The sequence below is a fragment of the Onychostoma macrolepis genome, chromosome 05, assembly GCF_012432095.1.
Source record: "Onychostoma macrolepis isolate SWU-2019 chromosome 05, ASM1243209v1, whole genome shotgun sequence".
Taxonomy (NCBI): domain Eukaryota; kingdom Metazoa; phylum Chordata; class Actinopteri; order Cypriniformes; family Cyprinidae; genus Onychostoma; species Onychostoma macrolepis.
This window is the reverse complement of record NC_081159.1, coordinates 14673516-14690696: the sequence shown is the minus strand read 5'-3', so window position 1 is coordinate 14690696 and position 17181 is coordinate 14673516. Positions and strand designations below refer to the sequence as shown.

Genomic DNA, 17181 nt, shown 5'->3' with positions numbered 1-17181 from the left:
AATTCAGTTTTAAGTATGCTCAATATTTCAGCACAAAAGCTAGATGCGCACGACACAATCATAGGGATATTATGAGTGGGAACGTTTAACGCTGGCTGATGATTTGAAGGGAAATTTAAGTGTAACACAGAAGTCTGTCAACATGGCTGCCCCCTCGAGGAGTGTTTTAAGAGGTCAGTTTTGAAGCGTTACATATTATTTCACTTATATTCTGTACATTCCGATATATTTTCAAAGATTATTAACATGAAAATTGTTATGTGCAGAATACTTGATTGTTAAATATCGCGTTGTGTAAATATACAAGCTAACAGCTTTGACCACGATCTGTTTTAGTTATGTTTAACATTACATGAATTTATGCAGTGTGTCTGAAGGATAAAGTATAGTATACACTTACAGAGTTTTGATTATTTTTTTTAACTGCTAATTGGTTAGTTAAATGTAATCATTAACATATGTCATTTGACCGAGTGATTTTAATTCTGCTTTACTTCTGTGTGCTGTTTCACGCAGTTTTGCCCAGGTGTCAGAGTCTGTTCTTCACCTGCAGAGCTCCTTCTGTTTCCTGCAGCTCTCTGACTGCACACAGACAGCAGCAGCCTGTCAGATACTATGCGGCTGCCTCCGCCAAGTGAGTTCTCTTTACACTATTAAGCCTTTACCATGGTTAAAAGGTTGTCTAATATAACTTGTAGATTTTGTGTTCGACATGCTAACAAACTGAGCAACCATGCCAAAAAAAAAAGGAATATATAAAGAAGAATCAGGATTTTCATCAAAACACTTTTTTTTCAGGCAGAAAGAGAAGAAAGACGAGACTGTTCAAGAGAAGGTGGTGAAAGAGAAAAAAAAGGTTGATGACAAAAACAGACATAAACCCTATGGACTCACAGCCTGGGCTCCAGTAGATGATGTGTACATGGTGAGGTACTATCCCAAACCTGTCTATGAGACATCCGTGGCCATTGAAATGCTGAAGAACTTTCAGAAGCTGGATTTCAGACCTGAAAACCAGCCTGTGTATATTAACCTACGTCTAGACATGAAGCTGGAGAAAAAGGTACATTTTGGGTGGTTATTTTTTAAGCCTAATTTGAGTAACTTTTGTTTGAAATACTAAATTTGCTTTTGCTTCTAAATTCACAAAAACATACACTACTGTTTAAAAGTTTGGGGTCATTACGAAGTCTTTTATTCTCACCATACTGTCTGTGAAATCTTATTTTAATTTGAATATTACAAATATTATTTCAGTTTTATCTTTTGACATTTTTAAATTTTATCCTTTATTATTAATAATGCAATTTTATTTCTGTGATGCTCCCGACTTCAGTGTCATGTTTCTTCAGAAATCATTCTTATATGTTGATTTACTGCTCAAGAAACATTTCTTATCGTTATCAGTGTAGAAAACTGTGCTACTTATGTGGAAACAGTGTGGAAACTATGATACATTTTTAAAAAAGTAGTAATTTTAAAGTCTTGACTGTCACTTTTGAGGGAGAAAAAAAAAATCTTACTGTCCCCAAACATTTTAACGGCAATGTATTCATTTAAACTAGAGTTTGTATTCTAAATCTGCAAAAGTCTGTCTATTCTTGTGATGGAACACTTTGAATTGATTGTATTGTTAAATAAACTACAATGAATGTTATTTTGAGTTAACTGGATGAGAAATACTCTCGCCGCTGGTTGAGTAAATATTCTCCCTATTGTTGTTGCAGTGCTCAAGAAAACTTTTCAGTACTCAGTATTATAATTGCAACAACAGAACTTAAAGCCTTAATGACTTTCCATTGTATTTGTTTCAGAAAAAAGTGGATCCGTTTGTTAGCACAATTCATTTACCACATCCCTTCAAGTCGGACATCAACAAAATAGTGGTTTTCACTGAGGTGGGATAATCAGTCTGTGGTCCATTAAGTTAAACATTACAGGTGTCATTGACTGAACTGATTTGATATCATTTACAGCTCCCTTTAAGAAAGCTGTAAGTTTACATGCATTAATTGTAGAATTACGGCTTTACAGAATCCAGATCAAGTCAGGATAGCGATGGAGAATGGAGCAGCAGTTGCAGGTGGAGCAGAACTGGTTGAGAAGGTAAAGCTCATGAGATGTAATTCCTACATATACTGTTTAAAGGTTTGCCTGTGTAAAAAACGAATGTTGTTGTTATTGCATTCAAAATATACCCACTTACACTGAATTCAATCTGTGTTTTGCAATTGCCTATTTACTTTGTGTGCCTTTTATTCATTGTTGATTACAGATTTTAGCTGATGAGATCACAGCAGATTTTTACTTGGCTGAGCCAGACATTGTACAAAAGCTGCTCCCTTTGAAGAACAAGCTGAGGAAGAAGTTTCCTAAGAGCAAGAGAGGTCAGCGAGTTTCACATGTATCAGGCATGTTTTATTAATGTACAACTAAACTGAGGTTAAATTTCTCTTTGTGTTTCTTGCATCAGGATCAGTTGGAATGAATATTCCCAAAATGCTTGCATTATTCAAGAGCGGTCATGAATACATGGTTGAGGACAGCTATGTTAACTCACAAGTTGCAACAGTAAGTCACATTGAACTGCTTTGTGTGACAGACATTTCTATTCGTAATAAAGTAAGAGAGGACAGGGTTGTGTCTGCTTATTTTCACATCTAAGCTCCCCCCAACCCACTTTAACATAATTTGTTTTTTTAAACAGCTGGACATGCCGAAGGAATATATTCTGGAAAACATTCATGCCATTGTAAAAGATGTGGCAAGCCATAAACCAGCAGAATTTGGTAAGTAATTTATGTATTAAGTAATTTTATTTATTATCCTAACCACCTCAAAAATTCTGATTATAATCACATTCTTTCATTCTCTGTTCTCTGTGCAAATGCTTAGACTGAATTCCTTTGGCTGCTAGGTGGAAGTATTCTATTCTATTCTTTGACACGAATAAAATGTATTGTGTCTTTGATTTTTCTTCCAGGTCCTTTAATTGAGCGAGCAATTGTATGCAGTAGGTCAAGTGAGGGTTTGCATATTAAAATCGAAGAATTATTACCACAGCAAGAGAAAAAGGCATGACATTTTTGCTTTGTATATATTTGCATTGTACAAAACATATAGACTGTAATAAAATGTTAAATGTTATATTGTCTAAGTGTGTGATTTTTATTCTGAAGCCAATTTTTGCAGTAGCATGTTTTAGATTTGGATGCACCACGGTTAATGGCCCATTGCAGTCAATAAGTCCCCTGTTGCAAAGGATTTCGACCCATGTTGAGCATCATGGCGGAGATCAATTTGTGATTGTATGGAATGTCAAAAAATATTCACGCACTTCTGTATCTACACTATTTACATTTACAATTATGCATTATGCAGATTTTTTTTGTCCAAACCAACTTTGAAGAACAAAAGCAGTTCATCAATGAACCAGCAATATTCATAATAATCCACTGCACTGGGAAGATGCGCTTCCTGTAGGCTGAGGCTTTCTCTGGGGTAAAAGGTCACTTTTTTTTTTTTTATTCACATGTTTTTAAACTGTTTAATCATTTATACAATTTGGGCCTAGAAAAAGTATTTTTTTTCCTGATTATTTTTTTTTCTTGCCCTGTCATCCCCTACCTATAACAGCAGGTGGCAGTAAAAACCGTCGCTTATTCACTTTTTCGAACTAATCAAGCTCAGATTTAATGGCAATGCAGTACTTTCTGCCTTCATTTTTGTCGTTTTCAAATTCAAAATATCCTTGTTAAGAGAACATGAACAAAGGCAGGTTTTGCTAGCTATGTATTTAAACATTTAACCATAAGTATGCGATTAAGCGTTGGTCTCATGAGTAGAGCAATCATGATTTTCTAGACAAGCTTTCTATATGCGAGGAGATTTTAAAACAACATTTCAATACATGTCATGGTTAAAAAGGTCTGAATGTATTTAAGTCTACAAAAGGTTGAAGATTTTTCTGTTTTTGTACTTGAATGAGCACCAAGCAAGAATCAGATTGCGCTGTTGCACGTGACCTAGGAATCCTTGACCGTAAAGCTCACTACTATTTTTAGTATGTAAATATTTTTAAAATATGAATTCTAATGCAGAATTATAATTTGCATGATTTCACCAAGTTTGGAATGCACTTTAAACGCAACCTTTAAAAAAACTGCAAAAACGTTAGTTTGGTCCATAGCATTCACAGTAGACTACCACAGAACCAAATGCCCGTCAAAACTTTGATGGCCACAGGTTTTGTTCCCACAGTGGTAGAGGGGGAGGAGGGGGCTTCTCAACTCGTGAATGCAGCTGGTCGTGTCTCCAATAACTCACTTTAAAGAGCGGCTCGTACGCTCAGTGGTTGTTAGTGCGTGTTCCTCTGTAATTACTCGCGTTCAGGTTGTCTTTGTAATGGCCCCGTACTTTTAAGAGGAAGGATTTTCGTGTGGGAGCCGCTCTCTGAGGAAGTTTCGCTGGAGAGCGCACTGGACTGTATCTGCTCGGACTGGATGCATCTCAGTAACGACACCGACCGTCTGCAAGACTTCAAGCTCAGGCGCTGGTGATTGATTTGAGTCCACGAGAGAGCAACGATGATACGCACTAATTCACATTCAAGTTAAAGCCGTTGTATTTTTGAGCATTTTGGATTAACACAGTTTCTAAAGTGAATATGGGTCCTGTTTGGATCCTCCTAACCGTTTTAATTGGATACAGCACCAGCTTGCCCGGAGCAAAAGGTTGGTGATTCTGTTATCGTGATTTTTCTGAATTTATTGGTAAATGATGTTGCCTAATATAGATAAAACTCGCAGATCAGCGCGCATGCTTTTTTGAACTGTTAGTTGCAATAAAATAGATTTACAATTCTGGATAAATCTTTGTCCCGTAGGCACGCGTGGAAACATGCGATAAAAAGCAATGCGCAACAGAGAGTATGAAATAACCGTATGATTACGATGTCTCATAGTGATGCTGTTTATGAAAAGGCGCCCGCATCCTGTTATCTCGATCTTCCCACCTCAACTTGATACATTTGCATAAATTCACTATAACTCATTAGCCAATGACTGTTATTAGAAGTTCTTTGACAGTCAACATTATGATCATTGATTCTCAAGATAAACGTGTATTTCTTTAGGCAAGCATGCTTTCTTTGGGAAGTAAAACTTTGATATTGTTTCGACATCATAATACAGTTAACTTCATCTTCACAAGAGTTTCTGGACCATGTTTTCACGATTACTGCTTACAATCCAATGCAATTTTTATAGTCTTAAGTGCATTTGTTTTCTGGTTAGTTTGCTGGATTTTTAAATGATCTAAATGCATACAAAATACTGTTTAGTTGCATAAAAACTGTTTAAATATTTAAGGGTGATTATTCCCATCTGTAGGCTATTTGTGTTGACATTGTAAATTAATGTCAAACCTATAAAACTGAGCAAGATTATAACATGCTGAGATCCTTATCTTTGCAGCCTTTGAGGGTGAACCGTTAAATTTCATTAATGAACCGTGTGACAGTCTTTTGTGTTCTTTCACATTGGTCGACAACAAGGGCATTTATGAACGTCCAAGACATTGTTGGACACATGATTGCCATGACTGTGACATTTGTCCACAAGTAATCATGAACTTGTCAATTGGCCTGCAAGTGAAAGCTGATGTATTGATCCTTTTCCACTCTTGTTCACCTCATTTTCTTCATCCACAGGAGCATGTGTCCATCGAGGCTTATTGTTTGCGGTACGTATCCATTCCTCTTCTTATTTTCACTTCTTTTTAATCTGATTAATGTACTTGTGTTGAGATCAGGAGCTTTTAAGCAATAATTCTGGCCCATTTATGCAAGACATTGTGTTGTTAATTATTTAGAGGCCCATTATCACAGCACTGGCATTGAAAGGATTCGCCTGATAAAGTATCAGTCAGAATAGGTCTCACAGTCACTACAGATGTATTTGAGGAGAAGTGCCTCATAAATAATGAACATGTGCTGACTTTGTGAATGTTAATGAGGAGGAGATGGTCCAGATTATGTATCTTGAGAAATGGAAAGAAACCTTATATTCAGGTGTCTCTTCTACAGCTCAGTGCAAATTGCACGGCACAGATTCCCATGCGTTTTGTGGTTTTGAATGATGAGATTGCCCTTTTGTTGTTCCTTTTGCAGAACTAATGGTTTGGATGTTAACGTGTGTCTAATATTTGCAGGAATATTGAGATTGTAAGTGCACAGAAGCAATTTCTTGTGTGGTTACAGAGAATATATATCCAACGGAAATGCTTAACACAACTTTCATACATGGAACACAACAGGTTTTCTTCGTGGTTTAATGGAGAGTAATGACACATTTCTGTCTCTGCTATTGTGTAATGACAGTAATTAAAAGAAGAGTAAACACAGCAGCGGGATTCCTTCCTTCACTCCCTGAGAACTGGGAATGGAAGTGTGTGCATTATTCCCCATAACATGGCTCCGCGTGGGATTCAAGAGGCTTTGTGGGGAAAGGGGGGAGAGATTTGGGATGACGGTCATGGACAGGTGGAGACATGCTGGAGGGAGTCAGGAAGAGGCTCTTTGGAGTTCAAAAGAAAAGTCAGCCAAAACACCTGGACGAGGAGCCAAAGAGTCCTGATATGAAAAAAGCAATTATGACTCTGAAATCTTTACAGAAGTTGTTAGCAAAATCAAAGCACTAGTTAAGATAACAAGTGAATGGTTAAGCCCAGTCAAAACTGGGTATCCAGTTCAAGTCTTTTTTGATTTATTTGGTTTCTTGGTGAATTAGAAATATTAATAAGAGATTTAATTCTGTAGTACTTGTATAGCTTTCTTCAGATAGCTAATTGTGTGTTTTCTTGTTAACTTTTGAACCCTTTGTTTGATGATAGTGTAGGTACACTACCGTTCAAAAGTATGGGGTATGGAAGAAATACCTTTATTCAGCAAGGCTGCTTTAAATTTATCAAAGTTACTGTAAAGACATTTATAATGTTACAAAACATTTCTGTTACAAATCAGTGCTGTTCTTTTGCACTTTCTACTCATCAAAGAATTCTGAAAAAAAGTAGCACAGTTTCCACAAGATTAAAGTGTTAGTTCACCCCAAAATGAAAATTCTGTCATTAATTACTCGCCCTCATATCGTTCCAAACCCGTGAGACCTTCGTTCATCGTTCACAAATGAAGATATTTTTGATTAAATCAGAGAGCTCTCTGACTCTCCCATAGACAGCAACCCAACTGTAATGTTCCCAGGTCTAGAAACGTATAAGGACATCGGTGGCTCAACTTCAGTGTTGCGAAGCTACGGAATACTTTTTGTGCATGAAGAAAACAAAAATGACAATTTATTCAACTAATTCTTCTCCCCCGGGTTGTCTTCCACCGGGTACTTTTTGAGTACCCAAGAACATAATCAATGTAATCAGCGTTGTTTACGTTCAGGGGGGAAGCATGCACATGAACGTAATCAACATAATCAGTGTTTTTTACACTTAGGGGAAAGCGTGCGTATGCACTGTGATACTCGCCAAAATGGCGGAACACGGTAAATCAGGGGAGAAGAATTGTGGAATAAAGTTGTTATTTTTGTTTTCTTTGCGCACAAAAAGTAATCCTGTAGCTTCGCAAAACTGAAGTTGAGCCACTGATGTCACATGTACTGTTTTACCGATGTCCTTACGTTTTTGGAAATGGGAACAATACAGTCGCATTGCTGTCTATGCGAGGGTCAGAGAGCTCTCTGATTTCATCAAAAATATCTTAATTTGTTTTCTGAAGATGAATGAAGGTCTTATGGGTTTTTTGGGTGAACTAACCATTTAAGTAGTATTCTTGAGAACCAAGTCGGTGTATTAGGATGATTTCTGGAGAATCATGTGACACTAAACACTGGAGTAATGACTAATGAAAATTCTGCTTTACTATCACAGAAATAAATTACATCTTAAAATAGTTATTTCATGTTGTAATAATGTTTCACAAAATTTTTGATCAAATAAATGCAGCCTTGATGAACATAAGTTTTTTTTTTTTTAAATAACAAAACTTTACTGGCCCAACACTAGTATTAATTTTTCTAATTTTTCATGCTAGCAGAAACTAACTGTGTGTTGTGTAACAGTGACATGAAGTTGAACATGCATATGTAATTATTGTTGTGTGACATTAGGTTGAACATGAATATGTAATTTGAAGAGCCTGTTGAGAGTTATTTGGCAGTTGGTCAGAAGTTTTTCTGTCATTATCTATGACTCTGCTTACTTCAGCCTTCAGCGTTTTGAAAACAGAGTGTTAAATGCAACTGAACTAAGACAGTAGATGATGTGGCAGATGTGGGGACATCTCAGGAGTGTTAATTTCGTCTTAGCAGGCACTGGAAGAAAGCAGTAGTTTTGTGCATTTCTGCTGTGAAGTGTCCTTGCAATGAATACTGTATAAAGATTAATGAGACCCAGTGCAATAGCACTCACCCTTTCCGTTCAGCAGCACACTCTGAAATAAGGTACAACACCACATCTAAACATATCACTCATGCCCTGGGGCACAAATTCCTTGCATTGCAAGTAGTCCGCCTCTAAGCAATCGAAATGTAGGGCAACTCAAGAATAGAACTGACTAAACAGAGAAATGGCGCAGATTTTGCTTGTTTGATTGGCTTTAAAAGAAAATATTTAGCTAATTTTAATGTAGCTACAATTCATCTGGAGAGGATTAAGTAGGAGTAAAAGTAATTTTCACACTGAACAATTTGGTAATTGACTACTTACAGACTTCATAAGTTTCAAAGTAACTAAGGAAACATTGTTCAAAAAGATTCAACATCTGTAGTTATACGGGTTTGGGATTTTATTTTGTAATTTTAACATCCCAATAAATTCAGTCATGGAAGGTAGTCTATACAATGTTACTACAATTAAAATGTATTAGTAGTGTGAGCGTCGCCAGTAACTGATGTTCATTCTGATGCTCCCATGATGCCACCCATGATGTCTTTCTGGCATGATCTTCAAAGGATAAAGCCCAGGGCTTCATGACCTCATGGAGGTTCTCATCATTTTAAGCCTCATCACCGTGATTTTCTAATGTTCACAGACCATCTTTACTTTTACATCTACACTGGTCATTTAATACTTGGCCTGTTTTATAATTTCTCAATGCACCTGAATCTGAAGTTGAACTCTAATCCTGCAGACTTTTACATGGAATAATGCATTAAAACTCTCCTTAGAACTGACATTCCCTGTTGCTAGTAATCACAACCCTTTTTATTTACTGTTAGAATTTATTTCTCCAGTTATCATTTGTGGTAAGCAGAGCCTGTTTGTTCATGCTCTTTTAATGAATGAGGTATTCCATGTGCTTCCTAGTGTGGAATACCTCACATAGCTTTAGTGGTTAATCCTGCAGTCCTTTAGGTACCAAACTGGCTTTGACCCCTTTCTGGCCCCTTGAACACATACGATTTTGTCCCACTGATTAAGCTAAAAAGCAATATGGCAAACCAATTGGGTAAAGAGCATGCAGGGATGTTTAAAAGTGGCTTAGCAGTCTTTAAATACCTGGGTCCAGGATTTCGTGGATGCTCAAACAGAGCACAGATTTTGAATTGTTCTTCAAGCGTGCACATAGATGCTTGCTTAAAAGCAAACACCCTGCTTGACGAATAGACAAGCACTCCAAGCAGGCTGAACTGTCTAAAACCTCCTCAAACATCTAGTTCTGGCTTGAAGGTGCCATTTCTGAGTTGTTTGTCTGGAGGTCATTGCCTTTTGTTCCTCAGTTCATGCCTAGTGATTATCTTACAGCTCTTAGTTGAAGTGTGTTTGCATATTGGTTAATGCTGTGGACAGAGTGCTAGTTTTAAATGGTGTGCATTCTTAAGGTCTTTGCACACCGATTCCAAAATTCTCGTCCAAAATTTTCCGCGCGTTAAAAAATAAATACGACCTCACATCGTATCAATCAAACTTTTGTCCGTCATAAAAAAAAAATAAAATTGGATCAGGTTTGATTTTCTGCGTTTTCGCATCCGTAGCAAGCATTTTGATAGGAAATGATGACGAATCAGAAAAACCGCATATGAAAATTTCAGACTCAGTGTGACCTTAAACGTAACCTCACAGGAACAACTAACTTTTGTCTAATGTTTATGTTATTAATGTAGTGTTGAACTGTTTCTCTGAGCAACTTTTCTCTCTCTCTCTGTATACTGAAAGGTTAAAAAGGATTAAAGGGAATTATTTGAATTAAAGGGAAAGCGCATCCATTCTGACTTTATTTACTCACCCTCATGCTGTCCAAAGCTGAACATAAAAGAAGATATTTTTAAGAACGTTGGGAACCAAGCAGTTTGTTGACTTCCATTGTATGGACAAAACACTGAGAAATTCTTCAAGATTTCTTCTTTTATGTTCCATAGAAGAAAGAAAGTCATACAAGTTTGGAATGACTTAAGGTTGAGCAAATTATGACAGAATGTCCATTTTTGGGTGAAGACTATTTGCCAGGTAGGAGAGATGAAGGCTGAGTGCCATTCAGAATTGAACTGAGAATGCATTTTCCTGAATTTAAATTGAATTTCAATTGAGGTAGCAAACAGGATACAAATAGGAAGCATTGAAGTGAATTGTTGAATTGAAATTAATATAGAGAAGTTTATTAAGACAAACTTTGAGTGTTGGTTGCACAGTGGCTTGGTTGAAAGTTTTGAAAAAAAAAAAAACTTGGGGTATGGATGGGTGGATGTTTTGCTGGGTCAAATATGGAAATGTTTGAGGCTTCCATTTGATTTGACTTTTGGTTTTCCTCAGATTCAAATTTTACTCTATCTGGGGGTTGAATGTTACATGAGATGTCGTGAGAAATTAACTCCAGAAGATAGCACCTGAGTTCGGCTACCTGTCGCTCTGCCTTAAGTGCAGCTGCTGGCAGAAGTCAAATCACTGGCAGTCAGAATAATTCATGTTCAGACACGATTCATTCTGACATTTAGGATTCAACACTACAATTTCATCCCCTGCTGATCCACCACAAGCTGGAGCTTTCGGGAATGGAGGACTACTGTTGTGCAGGATGAACTAACAGGCCTCGTTTCAAAGGTCAACCCAAAGCTGAATTGCTAGTAAAGTCTTTAATTTTAAGAGGAGAATCTTTGCGGAAAGTGTAACGTCAGAGATTCAGCATCTTCTTGTGGTTATCTGCACATCTGTGACTTCGCCCCTGCTATTGTTTCCGTTGTGTTTTTGAACATGGCTCCCTTTGTGAATTCCATGGAGACAAGCGGAGGTGAAGCAACAGAGGTGCGGAAAGACGGTAGCCTGAGGAAAGACAGCCAGACGGGGCCTGTCTCTGGCTCCAGCCTTCTCCCCCCTCAAGTGCCTAATTCTGGTTCTTGCTCATGTTCTCCTGTTCAGTGGCAAAACAAAGGCTTCACGGTGTGGCCTGCCGCACAAGACGACAGGACTGAGTTTGCACTTGTTTTGCTGGTAAAAAGAGATCTTCACACATCAAATCTACAGGTCTTGGCGAAAGTCCCAACTGATAACAAGGGATCTCATATCATGCCTCAGCCAAGGAAACTGTCTTCTAATTCCACGTTCTTTAGCGGCGTTTGATAATGAACTTAACTAGAGGCAAGCCCCTGGCAGGTTCATGCAGCAAAATGAATAGCTTTTATAATCAGCATCAATTCAATCCAGGCTGGAATTTATGAGAGTAATTTAGGCGTGATTCGTGATAAAATTAAGGTGCGTGATCCTTATCTTGATTGTGCCTTGGAATTTTATTACAAAGCTCCTTTTCAGAGTGTTGAATGGAAACTCCTGAGATGTTTTGCCAGTTTAAAAGGGAAACGCTGGTGTCTGTTGTGGAAATATTAATCCACCTCATGAATGGCCCCTTATCACCGGTGCCTTTTTAAATGGTGGGGAATTAGAAAGCAAACACATGGCAGACTTTTGCAAGGCTTTATAGTCAAACTTGAACTCCTTTAATAGCAGGACTATTCTTTAAATTAAGGACATCCCAAATCATTTCTTTTCAAATTCAAATCTGAATTGTCATTCAGATAGGCATTTTAGCATGTTGTGGTAAAAACATTGAGCGGATGCGTAATTGTGTATATGTATTATGTGTTGTATTGTGTAAATACTCTGTAATAATGTATTTCTTTGCTAGTCTGATAAGGTTGTTTAGTAGCATTTAAGAAGTACAGCAGATACTTCAGAGCTGTTGGATTGGTTGCACTAACCTGTGACATTGTCTTGAGCATCTGATGCATTTTAAGAGGGTCATTGTAAATGTTGTTTATTTGTTTGTCTTTAAGCTGTGTGTGGGCTATATGTTCCTTTTTGTAAGAAACTATTCATAATGCAAATTTCTGAAATTGTTTGTTTGTGTTTCTCAATGAATAACGTACACTGCCATTCAAAAGTTCTCTTATGTTCACCCAGGCATTTATTTAAATAGCAATATAGTAAAACAGAAGTATTTAGAAATATTATAATTAAATTTTTTTGTTGTTGTTGTTTTTTTTTGTGGAGTCTATGATACTTCTTTCTGGATTCTTTGATAAATAGAATGCTCAAAAGAACAGCATTTATTGAAAAATAGAAATCTTTTGTAACATTATCAGTTTTTCTTTCTCTTTTTGTCAATTTAATACATCTTTGCTGAATAAAAGGATACAACCTTTGAACAGTAGTCTATAGAACAAGTGTGTATCACACATTATTATTTTTTTACATTAAAATTTTCCACATTTTATTTGTTACACCACCTCCCCCAACGAAAAGCCCCCCAGCATGTTTCTTTAAGAGTTGGATGAGAATTAAAAAGACATGGGGGGTTCAGATCAACACAATGGAGTAGGCGGGTTAAGTGAGGGCACTAAAGGTTAGTGACCTTTACGTAATGGACCTTCTCGTAAGCAACTCTAGTGTGGGGGTCAAACTTTGACAGGAAGTGTGAAAAGGGTTTCTCTCTATGTACTGTAACAGAGAACAAGTTTGAACTCATTAGTGAAGTAATCAGTCTCATTCTCTTTGTTGTGGTTTTGTAAACTGCCTTTGGCTCACTTACCAGTTAATTGAATGGAATGAAGATTCCTCCAGTTTTCTTTTGTCATTAAACTTTTCAGAGATTAGGAAATTATATGCTCTGCTACACAAGCTGTCATTAAAAAAATGAAAGGACATCAAAGCTTGTCCTCAGCTGAACTAGTTGTGCCTAGCTTGGGTTGAAGTTAGAGGGTCTTATTAGCAGCCAGCTGCCCTGTAAGCCCTGAAGCCCATGCTTCTCAGTGGTGTCTAGATGCTACAAACAAACCTGTGGTTGTATTAATAGAATGCAATTACATCTGCTCGGGGTCGTGCTGCCCCATGCCTTCCCGCTGGACACAGGCATTCTTTAACTTGTCTGCTGGAAATAGCAGACGGCCTCTACCTTCTTTCTTATGCGGAACCGAGTCAGCAAACTAAGTGTGCTCACATTTGTGGCAGGCCTTCAAGGTAAACAAGCCCCTCCGATTGTTCACCGCCCTCCACACACAGAGTTCCAGAGACGTCATTAATCTCATCAGTTCAAAGCTGCCATCACCCGCAAGCTCAGTTCAAATGAGCTTGTTATTTAAATGTTGTTAGGCATGTTATTACTTTATTTCGAAAATGATTGTGGGATAGTAAAGAAGAAAAAAAAAACGTTTTCTACTATATATGATGTTTAGTATAATTTGAAGCATGTAAAGATTTATATCTAATAACAGCCAATATATTGCTTATTAAATATTAATAATTATTGGTTATGGTATTGGCCAAACTTTTCATAGGTGCATACCTAGTGCGTACTTCAGTTTTGTCAGATTCTATTTTAAAATATCAAATGTAGAAAACGTTAAGAGTACATGAAAAAAAAAATCATTTTAGGCCATTTAGTATGAGCAACTTAAAATATTAAACAACATGAATTGATTACTATCAAGTTTGCTTGTGAGGCTGCTGAATATTCTCCATTTGATCACTGTTGATGCACATCAAAATGTGTATTTTTGGACAACGCGTGGATTTATAAAGACATGATAATATAGATAGACACATTTATTGGGAATTAATAGATGTTTTAGTTCTATTTAGTGTTTTTGATTATATTTTGTTGTTAAGATGGTGTTCAGTATTAGAGTGATGAGTGTTTTCTTCTGTTTTCATCCATTTCAATGATTATATACAATTAGCTTTGGTGTAGAGAAGTACCCCTATAACCTTTTCAGTTTTCTTAAAAATGCAATAAATTTTTTCCTCTGTGTTTTGGCCTTGTCCACACTGAGACAGTGTTTTTGTTCTACAAAAATTGAGCTTTTTTTGAAGATGTGAAGTGGATACATTTGAAAACGCTGTTTTTGCATTGTAATGTAGATTGTGAAAACCGAGTCATTCAAGAACGATGACGCATGTTTAGTCATGTCACGCATATTGTACCGTTTGAGATACCCCTTTGTACTGGTATTGTGTCGGTTATGTGCTATTCACTTTCACACTGTTGTTAAAGATGTGTTTCTTTGTACACTCTTCTTATCATAGTCCTGCAAAAATTACTGAAAATAACTTGCAATTGCTGTCCTGCAGCAAAACATGAGGGCATTTGCATTTTAGAGCCAACATATTATGGTGATTGAGCGCGACTTGGATGCGTCAGTGAATAGTGAGATATTTTGCTAAATAAAACGATGCTGACAGAAGAATAGCTTGAGAACTTTATGATGTTTGGTATCATCTCAGTGAGCTTTTATGTGGTTTTATGAATACAGAGTAAGGTGAATTTAGCATTTTCCAAAGTTTCAGGTTGGATGAGAAACTTTAAGAAAATGCTTAAAAACACTAGTGTGGACAGAGAGCTTTTTGAAATGAAATGCCATTTTTAAATGTATCGAGATTCCAAGTTCTACATCACATTATAACACTTGGCTGAACTTAAACTGCAAGCTGTGCAAGAACGTGGATCCACAAATAACAACATTATTTTTAAGTTGATACAGCAGTTTTTTCCAAAAGTTGTGTACTCAAAAAAAGTTCTCAAGCTGGTGCCTCGAGTTTTCTCAACTGCTGATTTTTTTTTTTTCCCCCTACAGTGTAATATTAACATGTGTCTCAAACATGTCTCCTTTGAGACAAATTCGTGACTTTTGTGACTGGTGTGATCATAATCATAAAAGATTTTAGGGCTGTTGAGTTTAGTTTAGTGTAGTTCAGGCAACTGACTCAGTAGTCCTGCAAGAATCATTCTCTATCCTTTGATATTCTCTTTCTCTCTGGCGTTGTGCTCACTTGATGTCTCTGTGTTGAAAGGAATGCTCTTGTTCATTGTGTCTTCCGTCTTTACTCTCCGGTCAAGGATTGGCTAATGGCCAGTCTCTGATGATTTGCAGGTAGCGCTGTGAGACTGCTAGTGCTCAATTTCTTCACGTTCCCTGTGGTTATCCCATGGCTGTCTTTGTCTCACCACCTGTCTTTTCCTCTTCGCCTCTCCTGTCATCTGTTTAAACATCAAACGAACGCTACACTTAGCTCCTCTCTGTTCAGGTGTCATGACAGTTATTGTTAGTGGTGCAAAACACCTGGATAGAGTCTGCTGTGCCTCTTAATGGGGAAAACTGTAATTTGCAGCGGAAAGATTATGAAAAAAAGAGAGGTACGGAAGGGGAGGGCAATCCTTCAAGGTATTATCAGAGGCAAGTGCTGATCTGTCATTAGCTTCGACTGTTTTGTCATTTCACAGGCGTATGGGTGAAAATTACCATTTGCGCGATCGCAGTAAAGAGATCTGAGGATGTTTATGGGAAAATGTAATTCATTTATGGAAGATTTGCTTTTCAGTTCCTTCGCTTGCTTTAGGGCTTCAAATCGTATTTTAGGGGTTATAGATGGAGACCAAAGATTCAAAACCTTGCTAGACTCAGATTTTCACTTTGATATACTTGGTTTCTCTGTGCTGAAGAGGTGTTTGAAGTAAAATGTTGCTGAAATGATCAATGCAGTGAAAGCATTCAAGCTTTCTCTCTCTGCGTTGAGTGCTGAAGAACAAGGCTTCAGTGTGAGGGGCCTCTGACAGAGCTGTGAATAAATACTCTGAACTCTTTTCTCGTGGGGAAGAGTTTGACAACACATTTACTTTGATAAGCTGGATCCAGGTGTGATGCAGGTGTGCCATTCCTTTCAAATATTTTCATAGAGCAGCTCAGTGAGTCACGTCATGCATATATAAGTTAGGGTTCAGGAAGAGGGTTAAAGGAAATGAATACTTTTATTCAGCAAGGAAACATTAAATTGATCAACAGTGACAATAAAAGCAAGACAAGGCAAAGTTGATTTATATAGCACATTTCATACACAATGTGTAATTCAAAGTGCTTTACATAAAAGGATTTAAAATAAAATCACAACAATAAAAACAAGGGGAAAAAAATTCTTAAAATGATTTAAATTTTGGGTAACACTTTCTATGAAGCCCATATTTATAATACATTATAAGGGTATTCTTAAGTCATTATAATGTTCACATACTTGCAAAGTTACCATCAAAATAAAGTGTTATAGCATATATTTAGCAGACATACTATTAATACTCCAATGACTGCTAGTTGACATGTAGTTGCAGAGTTACTTAACATCTGTCTAAAGGGTACCATCAAAATAATCAAACTGATATTAAAATAAAAATAGTTCATATTACACATTCATCTGATCTGATATCTGATCTGATGGCTGTTTGAGAGAAAGCAATTATTACTATCATCATTACTATACTTATAAATGGTCATTGATGGCTTTAAGTAAAGTAGCATTAGAAAGGTGGCAAGATATGAGACTTCTAATACATTATAACTATGAGAAATATAATCCATTGTAACTTAAGTGGATGCAACGTGTTCACTGTGTGTTATAAATCATCATACTCTTAAAAGCTATAACCACGAATAAGTAAATATTATAATACATTAAAACTGTTCTTATGAATATTCATAAGATGATATAACACATTATAAGGTTTTTTATAATGCATTATGCATTCATTATAATACCCTTATAATGTATTATAAATATGGGCTTCATAGAAAGTGTTACCAAATTTTGTTTTAAAATGAGTTAAAACAGTTAAGAATAAAAAATGATGATACATAAAATACA

General features: G+C 36.7%; 2 protein-coding genes across 5 annotated transcripts in view; both read left to right on the top strand.

Moving 5' to 3' along the window:
• On the top strand, positions 1–3130 carry mrpl1 (mitochondrial ribosomal protein L1). The gene is made up of 9 exons (XM_058776015.1): positions 1–173; positions 517–634; positions 799–1063; positions 1815–1898; positions 2035–2106; positions 2276–2387; positions 2474–2571; positions 2708–2789; positions 2984–3130. The coding sequence occupies exons 1-9, from the start codon at positions 143–145 to the stop codon at positions 3079–3081; spliced, it is 960 nt and encodes a 319-aa protein (XP_058631998.1). The 5' UTR covers positions 1–142; the 3' UTR covers positions 3082–3130.
• Positions 3131–4291: 1161 nt separating this feature from the next.
• Positions 4292–17181, top strand: part of fras1 (Fraser extracellular matrix complex subunit 1) — a 121665-nt gene continuing 108775 nt past the window's right edge. For all 4 annotated transcript variants that reach the window (XM_058775408.1, XM_058775407.1, XM_058775406.1 and 1 more), the window contains exons 1-2: positions 4292–4733; positions 5711–5742. In XM_058775408.1, coding sequence (XP_058631391.1) covers positions 4667–4733; positions 5711–5742 — 99 coding nt within the window. In that variant the 5' untranslated portion in view covers positions 4292–4666. The remainder of the gene's footprint in view (positions 4734–5710; positions 5743–17181) is intronic.

What these genes read in the sequence shown, in the direction of transcription:
- mrpl1 (XM_058776015.1), top strand. Translation starts at nt 143, where the DNA reads ATGGCTGCCCCCTCGAGGAGTGTTTTAAGAG. An exon ending in TATGCGGCTGCCTCCGCCAA is followed by an intron (nt 635 to 798) that starts GTGAGTTCTCTT and finishes CTTTTTTTTCAG; the next exon opens with GCAGAAAGAGAAGAAAGACG. An exon ending in ACATGAAGCTGGAGAAAAAG is followed by an intron (nt 1,064 to 1,814) that starts GTACATTTTGGG and finishes TATTTGTTTCAG; the next exon opens with AAAAAAGTGGATCCGTTTGT.